Source organism: Podarcis bocagei (assembly GCF_964188305.1).
Source record: "Podarcis bocagei genome assembly, chromosome: 12".
NCBI lineage: Eukaryota > Metazoa > Chordata > Lepidosauria > Squamata > Lacertidae > Podarcis > Podarcis bocagei.
Window position 1 is genome coordinate 26295631 of NC_138137.1, and position 9641 is coordinate 26305271.

The 9641-nt window shown below is 44.7% G+C and overlaps 1 protein-coding gene across 1 annotated transcript; it reads right to left on the reverse strand.

Annotated features, from left to right (window-relative positions):
* Nucleotides 1–535: 535 nt before the first annotated feature.
* Nucleotides 536–8296, reverse strand: MALSU1 (mitochondrial assembly of ribosomal large subunit 1). Its single transcript, XM_081165052.1, has 4 exons — nt 7936–8296; nt 5170–5348; nt 3888–3969; nt 536–2732 (listed from the first exon to the last, which is right to left on the reverse strand). Exons 1-4 carry the CDS (start codon nt 8192–8194, stop codon nt 2575–2577), a joined length of 678 nt encoding a protein of 225 aa, XP_081021178.1. The 5' UTR covers nt 8195–8296; the 3' UTR covers nt 536–2574.
* Nucleotides 8297–9641: the final 1345 nt, after the last annotated feature.

The following is a 9641-nucleotide window of genomic DNA, read 5'->3' on the forward strand; positions in this document are numbered from 1 at the left end:
CAAACTGCTAGGTTGGCAGGCACTGGGACCGAACGACGGGAGCGTACCCCACCGCGGGGATTCGAACCGCCGACTTTTCGATCGGCAAGCCCTAGGCGCTGAGGCTTTTACCCACAGCGCCACCCGCGTCCCCTCATATGCTAAGTGCCACTGTTCAAATAAATGTCAAGCATCAGAATGCAATTATATAGACCAATAGCATGTCAACATGTAGAAGACAATGGTAGTTCTATCCCAGTGTAAACTTGTTTCATACCATGTGCCACTTCATTAACAAGATATAAAGTAAGGCTGTCAAATGCTTGCTTGCTTTTAACTCTCTCCTAATGTTACATTTCTGAAAGAATTTACAGCACACCTGGCACTTCCTTGAAAGTGGGTGTGAAGTATCCCATGCAGGGACAACTTGCACAGCACCAATGGTGTAGAAATGAGAAACAAAACCCCCAGTCCAATGGTGGAAATCAGAGGAGGAGAGAGAGAACAGGGCCCATTCTCTCATGACAAAGTAAAATATTTCAAAGCATTAAATTGATGTATTTCAAATGTTTAATGAACAGAAACATGCAAACCAGTAATGAGAGGGCAAAACTATTTCAATATGGCTGCATGTTGCTGCATACTGGTTTTTGTGTTAGTGATCCTTTAAAAAGCTAGAATGGAGAATGACACCCACCCAAATCACTTCTTGGTAACAAAAGCCACTTTAGGGTCCGCACTCTATAATCTAAGGGTCCGCACTCTTGGGTAGTGGTGGCTACCTAAGGACCACTTCCAAGTGTTGCCTTAACCCTCCATGGGTTACATGCCAGTGGTGCACATTGCCAAATATACATTTCCGTGTGCAAATACAGGTGTTGGGGTGGGGTAGGGGAGTCCTAGCCATCATAGTGCTGAGATGGAAGGAGAGGTTACATTGGGTGCAAGCCTTAGTTGTCAAGTACTCAACTTCCATTTTAAAGTTCCAATTGCTTTATGAGCGCTTTTTCTTGTGACAGTCATTTCACTTACATGCAATAATAGCTGTGTTTGAAAACCATTTCTTTGGACTGTTTTAATGAAATTAGTGTTTGCCACATTTTTCTAGAACAGAATGGAGGACTTCACCAGTGTGTCTGGAAGTTAGTTCTTCTGTGCAGAGAAAACAATGAATCTAAGTTGTATTTGTAGCAACTTTGTGATGTTAGATCAGTTCATTCTTCCTTCCTGCCATAGATGAAATGAAGCAAGGTTTTATTGCTCAAAACCGGTTGTCCGCTCTTTCAAACAAGCCTTTATTCATCATTAATTTAAATTCACTATCCTAGAATGTTTTCTTCCAAGTTACCTTAAATTTGTTTCATCTATTGTATATACTACTTATATTCAAAATATAGAAGCATTTATGCTTTCTTGAATTTTCCATGTTTCTATTTAAAGTGATGGCAGAAGAGGAAACTAGCCCTTATGTTAGTCTGAAAGCCTGTACTCATACTGGCTAGGATAGGCATCCCTAACCTGCAGCCCTCCAGATGTTTTGGCCTCCCATGATCCCTAGCTAACAGGACCAGTGGTCAGGGGTGTTGGGAATTGTAGTCCAAAACATCTGGAGGGCCCGAAGATTGGGGATGCCCGGGCTAGAATAATCACACTTGGGCCACTAGCCATCTAGCACACAACCACCTTTCTGCCTAAATTAGTTGGATTGACCTTTGAGTTCCCTAAACTTGGGTATGTTGTAGTACTTCCAACATTCATGTTGAGACAGTTCCATTAGATGTGGCTCACTTTTGTGGTTTGTGTGACAACAATGGGACACTCATACACCTCTGGGTGGATGTTGAATGGGATGATGGTGGTTGGTGAGTAAGACAACTCAAAGCAGTTCTGTTGTTGCAGACAGGCGACTACATGGTAGTAGGTCTACTGAGCTTTCTAAACTCTGCTGGGCCTATTAGAATGGTCTGCACCAAAATCCAAATGACCCTTGTGGCTTCTCTCGTTCGCTCTTAATAAACTTCTGGAAAAGGAAAATGGATCAGCCAATCATTATCCCCAAGCTGATGTTATAGGAGCACCTATAGCAGGCATAGGCAAACTCAGCCCTCCATATGTTTTGGGACTACAACTGACCTATAGCAATAGGCAACATGTGCCCAGGTTAATGAATAAAATTCTGAAACCATTTTAGAATGAATGTATTTCTTCCACTTTGGGCTAAATTATTAACCAAAATACCTTTCAGACAGACTTTCACCTGTTGCCAATAATGTAGTACAGCAACCAACTTTTGTTCCACCAGCAGCTACTTGTAAGAAAACCCAGATTCTGGGGTGGGGTGGGGAATTATGACTAGGCTCTCAGAAGTCAATCTCTGCTTTATACCCACAACATATGCTTTTTGCAATACATAAACCAAGTTTCCTTTTTTATATTCACTTGAGGAGTATTCTGTATGATTCTGTTTGCCACCAAGGTCTCCAGTTGAGGCTTCTGTCCTCTCTTCCTGCTGCATCTCCCAAGAACTGAAACCCAAGTCTCAGCTGTGCGGTCTATTTCATGCAGACCTGTTCTTTCCCCTACTTGGGAGACCAATCACTGCTGTTCAGGAGTTAGCCCAATTATGAAATCGTCAGGCAAGGATTCTGGCAGTATCTGTGCCAACTGATCATCGTAAGATCGGAGTGTCCACAGCTTTTCCAGTTCATAGATTTCGCGTGTCTCTGGCAACATGAAATGGATCACAATATTACCTGTGAGGATGAGAAGAGTCACAGTAAGCAACAGTGAATTTGGTCTATATGGTTCTCCTACAGATAAGTGTGTTTTGAGTTGGACATAACCCCACTAAAACTTCTAATCAACCCACCAGCTAAGCATCTCACAGGCTCGCTGTAATTGGGGGTGAACTGATGTTAGCACTCCCTTTTCCCTGCCCTCTTTTGCACACAAGAAAAGCAATATAAAAGCTTCCACTTAACCAAATCACAATTTCCTGTTACATGTAAACTCGAGAACCATTTTACTTAGCTTATGGACTAAACTGCTTTAAATTAAGAGGAAACTTCTTGTCAAAAGTGGCAGCTGTTGGCATTCCTCCCCCAGTTACTTGCTTGCTCATCCCTGCTCCCCATGGACCTGGGTGGTGGTTGTAATGAACAAATCCAGCAGGTTATTGTCAATGGCCCCCCTGCATGTGAGCCCTTGGCAGATGCCCGACCATGCCAGCTCTCAACACTAGCCTGCTTTCAGTCTATGAACAGACAAGGACTGGTGGAATGGGAAGAGAACCTGAGGCCTGCCACAACTTCCTCTTCCTCTACAGTTCCAAACTATAGTTTAAGATTGAATCAAGCCAGCCACTTTCATTTCCCCTTAAATAAGGGCAGGAAACAAACTTTTTCCTCCTACTGAAAAGGCATTTAAATGCCTTAATTCTCATTAAAGTAAACCGATATATTTATGATCTTCAGGGGAAGGTATCATGCTTATGTAGCATGTCTGTAGCAAGGCAGCTTGGAAGGGCGACTACTGCAGCTCAGGCTGTGAGTACTTTACAAAAGTCCGGAATACTACTGGGCACTGAGCTGAAACATTTTCAGCCCCACACAGGCAGCTGGGTTGAGAGAGTAGTATACAACAATCCTGCAATGTAGTTCACTTCTACAGCACCAGAATTTAAGTACTTCGTATCCAAGCCAGAACAACTCGCCAAACTGTCACATGCCTTCTTCAGGGTCAGAAAGCAGGATATTAATATCTGTGTTAACAAATTATGCACCACTGTATGTTTGGGTGCTAGAAGCCACTTCTATCCAAATGTGTTCTGATAGTTTGTAGTTATACCCAGGACGCTCTCAAGCTAGTTATACCCAGGACGCTTCATTACTAGAAACAAAACGATTTACCAAAATCTATGCAAATCCAATCTTCGCTATCTTTCCCTTCAATTACAACATGGGGATCCCAGTCTGTCCTCAAATGCTTGTACTGAAACAGAAAACCAGTAGTTATTAAACCCATTAAATGGTTGCTGCCACTCACAAGTGTGGTATGCTGTACATCGCCCTCATACAACATTGGCAGTAAACGAGACCTATGTCACAATTATTGTTTTAATAATTGTTTTAATGTTTGATGTTTTACTATGTTTTTACATATGCTGTAAGCCACCTAGAGTGGCTGGGGTAACCTGGCCAGATTGGTAGGATATAAATAATAAAAATCATCATCATCATTTATTTTATTAGGTTATTTGGTTTCTGCCATTTCATTTCATTTATTATATTTCTGTGCTGCTTTTCACTCTCACAAGTCACAAAGTGGCATACATACAATAAATAATAACATAGTAGAACATCACAATTGCAACATAAATTACATTAAATAATAAAACAACTACCTTCTACAAAACACTATTAACAAAACATAAAAAATAGATTAAACAGCACAACCACACAAAAAGTCACGTAAAATTTGCAACACTCATAATCCACAAAATATTAACGTTAACAAACAAAAACAAAACAAGCACTGCTGAATTCACACACACACACACACGCTCGCCGCCCCCATGACCTGAACTGAGCAGAAGACTACATCAAAACACATTCACAGAATGGCCATGGTAGCAACTTCCTTCTGAAAGCTCTGAGGGCTGGAGGATAGGTCAAGACAGGTGGAACAAGCTCTTCCCTGGTGGCCAGCATAGAGTCCCATTCCTCTCCCAGCTCCTCCTCTGGAAACTGCTCCCTTATGAAGGCTGGAGGGTGGGGAAAGGCAGGCAGGAAAAGCTCTTGCCTGGTCAGCTGAGTCCCATTCCCCTGCTACCCCTGAAAAGTAACTATTTGAGAGCAACATTAGTGCCACTAATGGCAAGGAGCTGCAGTCCAGCAACATGGTGAGCCAGAGGTCCCCCGTCTATGGGATAAATCATGCCTTTTCCTCCAGCCTTTCCCATATTCCTCAAATTTCCTGTTGGGGCACCTTTTTTCCTGGAATCCCACTCTTAGTTGAAGCCAATTTATCTCCTTTGTAATTCAGAAATCTTTGGTATACTCAGGGCCTTATATTTTATTATCTACTATTTTCCCCCTAATGGGCAAATTTGCAAGTATACTTTGTATATACTCAGCCATCCCTGTTAATAAGCTTCTCCAAGCTAAGAAGAGTGCAGAGCAGTTGACCTACCATTTTGACCAGGTACTGAGCCATGGCATGGAGGTGCCTGGGAGATGTCCCGCTGACAATTATAAAATAATGGCTGTATTTCAGTTCTGGAGGCAACTCAATAACGCAAATGTCCTTGGCATTTTCTTGTCTCAGAAGCGATACCATGTAGTCAATGCTGAATACTGAAGAGACATGTTCTGAAAGAGGCAACAGAATGATAAAAATGAAACTGTGAAAAAGAAAAAAAGATTGCAGGAAGGAAAGGGGTGCATGCATTCCTGGGGTTAGTACCTTATTTGCAAACTATGGTTTACAAAGGGACACGGGTGGCGCTGTGGGTAAAACCTGTGCCTAGGGCTTGCCGGTCGTATGGTCGGCGGTTCGAATCCCTGCGGTGGGGTGAGCTCCCGTCTTTCGGTCCCAGCTCCTGCCCACCTAGCAGTTCGAAAGCACCCCTAAGTGCAAGTAGATAAATAGGGACCGCTTTATAGCAGGAAGGTAAATGGCGTTTTCATGTGCTGCGCTGGTGCTGACTCACCAGAGCAGCTTCGTCACGCTGGCCACGTGACCCGGAAGTGTCTCCGGACAGCGCTGGCCCCCGGCCTCTTAAGTGAGATGGGCGCACAACCCTAGAGTTGGACACGACTGGCCCGTACGGGCAGGGGTACCTTTACCTTTACCTATGGTTTACAAAGAGTGCCTCTGTTAAATCTGGACTAGGATTTTGGAATATGCCATTCCACTATTTGGATTGCCAAACTCAAACTGAATTATAATCTCCAACCCATTTCCATTCTGTGGCAATTTTTAAATTTGACACCAGTGTGCAAGAGAAACTTTCACAAGTGGCATCTCACACACGCTGCTTCTAAACTGGATCAATTCATCTAAACGTACGTTGTTAGCATGCCAGCATGTTCTCTGCCTGGATGCAATTATGGTGAGTTCATACTACACACAAATACACGCACAGTGGCTATGACCCAGTTTAAACAAGATACTGAACACAGGGAATGCTGCATGGGAACACCACATAAATACAATTTTTCTTACTGCATATCACTTTTAAATGAGTCACATTTGAAGAAGAGAAAAGCAGCCAGGCACATCTGCCTTATCCTTTCAAACTGCATAACAAATCCTGGGGGGAAATGCAGAAATCTCTGGAAAGAGTTAACTGCTTATTATTCTGAGGGGACTAATTGAGGTAATCAGTGAGGTGACCCAAATAATGAATAATCCCCAAAAGATTTTATTTACAATTTAGCTCAATGTGTTGTGTGTTACCAACAAGAGCAGCTGACGGTTCACTACTGAAACTAAGCAATCAAGATCCCTCATTGGCTGCAGGCAAAAGTACCCTAGGCTGTAAGCAAGAGACGTGCTATTGTTTCAGTTTAAACTTCCCCACCACCCCTTGAAACTTGTGATTGCTTAAATCACAAATTGTTTGAATTTTATTCTGGAATGGAATTTGCCCTCTCAAGTTGCACTCCAGCTCTCAGTCCTTTCTCTTCCATTGTTACACCAATGTCCCAGGTTACGTACACATCATACCCTGGAAGGTATCATATATCATAGCCAGGTTACGTACACATCATACTCTCTTTCCTTCCAATAAATCTAGGTTGACTTGCTTCTATTCTTACAGAGGTTTAATAGACGGAAAGCAGCTTTTCATGAAATGGCGCTAAACCTAGTGTGGATCAAGCTACAGGACCTGGTAATATACAGCGCCTTTGGGGTGTCAGCTAAAACTCAGCGCCCCCTGTGCACTGAGCTTGCAAGGATCTGAAAGCTCACTGAAGAGGACTTTGAAAGTGAAGTCTGGTGAGCTATGATGCTTTTGAATCTGCTCTCTGGTGGAAAGCAGCCAAGGAATTCATCCCTTGTCATTGGCCTTGCTGGCTGGGGCCTTTAGGAGGTGTGGTCCACAACGTCTAGAGGGCACCAGGTTGGAGATGGCTCCTCTACTTGTACACAAGTATGGAAGCAGTTGGCCAGCTGCCTCTCCTCCTGCACTAGCTATGGGGAGAACATTTGAAAATATTACATGCTTTGAAGTATTTACTGTATTTATCTTGATTTTCTTAATGAGCTTGTGTGTGTGTGTAAATATATATTCCTATAAATAAAATTAAATATGCACAGTCTCTAGGGGTATTAAGGGAACATAGCCACCACTTCCACGCACAGGGTGGGTATCAAAGGCTTTAGAACAGTGTCCGTCCAGATCTTTTCGGACTACAACTTCCATCAGGCCTGACCACGGGCTGGGACTGGGGCTGATGGGGTTGGAGCTCAACAGCATCTGGAGGGCCATGCATGTTCTCCATCCGTGATGTAGCAGAAAGTCCACACTGCAGTTTCTACAAACTCTTCTTAGGGCAACAGCATCATGCTGTAAATCCCGCACTGCAGGGGGCTTGATTAGATGTCCCTCGGGTCCCCTTCCAACTCTATGAAAGGAGGACCCATCCGCATCGCACGTCGAAAAGCTTCGTAGGGTTGCCCCTGCAGACGGCCAGTCGTTCTGGCCCTTGATCATAGGAAAGCAGCTTGCACCGCCAAAACTACCCGTGCTTCCAACGCACCGATGCCCCCACGAACAGGCAGCGGCGCTCCAAGGTTTCCTTTCCGAGCTCTGCCTGGAGATTCCGGGGGCTGAACCCCGGGACCTTTCGCTCCCTGACCCTGCACCACCGTGCGAGGAGGTTACAGCTGTCCAAGGCCCACCCGCCTGCCCCGATCCAAGCAGCGACGGCGACCCCGAGCGCTACTTGCCAGACGCACCCGCAGCCTCTCCGGCACCGGAGCGAATGCGCTGCTCTTGCCCGGCTGCCCGGTCGTCTTGCAAGCCTTGCTCCACCTCTGCATCCCGCAGCTCCGAGCTGCCCGCCGCGCTGAATCTCCGCGAGCCCGCGAGAGAGAGAACGCGGGGAGCCGCCGCCGCCTCACGCAACCCGCTGCTTCCTCCTCTTCCCGCGGCTTGCCAAGGCCTCAGCCTCAGCAGCGCCCGCAAGCAGCGGCTGCTCCGCCACATGGCGGGCCGCCGGTTCCCGAGGAGGAGCCCCGACGTTCCGCGGATGGAACTTATGAACACTCAACGTTCCAAATGGAATCTCTCCGGGAAACTCCCCCTCCTCGGCGCGCAGGCTGACGCAGTGCCGAGGCCGCTGGCGATTGGCCGCGCGCCTCCTCACGTGAAAGCTGGGGGCGGTGAGCGCAGGCGCACAAGCTTTTCGGGAAGCCACTCCAGGAGTAGTGGGGGCGAGACTGAGCTTTCGGAGCGCCTTTCTTTCGCCACGGCGCGGCGCGCTCCTTTCCGAGAACCCGCTCCGTTTTCGCCCTGCTCTGGAGACTGGAACAGTTGATGGAAAACACAAGCCAGCTAAGAAAGTTTGGTGGCTGCCCTGAAGACCAACGATGCAGCTGATGAAATGGACTCCAGCCCACAAAACTTTGTGCCATCATCAACTTGCTGGTCTTAATGGGGACTCTCGGCTCCGCCTTGGAAATCGAGTTTTTTAAAAAAATTATTTTATTTTCAACGCAAAATCATAACAAAAATTACAAACATTTAATCCAAAATACTACTATACAAACAAAAAAGGAAAACAGAACATACAAAAAAGGAAAACAAAAGAAAAAACAAAACAAAAAAATACATCTACAAATAAAACCATATCATCATTCTAATCTAGTCAATACATACATATACACATATTGACTTCCTTCCTTTGTTCTAAGACCTCAGATTTTTTACTCTTGTTGTGTCTAATGTAGATTACTTCCGTCTTTGAACTTTTTACACCATTTTTTCTTTTTCTTTAACCCTGTAAAGCATCATTCATTACATACCGATATGCTTATTCCAGAACAATGTTTTTTCATATACTCTTTAGCACATCCCCATTCTTTTAATAATTTCTGAAATCGAGTTTCTTAAGGCTCTTAATCTCAGGGTTGTGAGTTAGAGCCCCAATTCTACAAATCTGTGATTTTCAGGTGAAGGAAGTGGACTCCGTGAAAGCCATAAAATCAGGCTGCACAAAGAGTGCAGGTATCTCATTCTAAGTGTTGGAACCGTTACCTGGCCAGGTACCCTAAGGACCAACTTTTTCCATTCGTTCCTTCTGCTAATCTCCAGTCGTCATCCAATACCTTGCTCTAAAATGTGAGAGGAGCCCTGCTGGGATATAGCCCAGCATCCTGAGCTCACAGGGGCCAGCATAATGCCTATGGGAAGCCTGTGAGTAGGACATGAGCACAAGGGCCATGTTTTTATTGTGTAGCACGCACCTATATACAACTAAGTCACATGTTCAAGGCTGAGGTGTTAACTGGTCATAATGGAATAAGGAATAAAGTAATAAAACCCAGGTGCACAATTTTTGAAAATCCAAAAGAGGAAATTTCCATTTTGCAGAGCACTATTTTCAAGCTTAAATTTTCCATAAAGCACTGTAGATACATGATAATCTTACAGT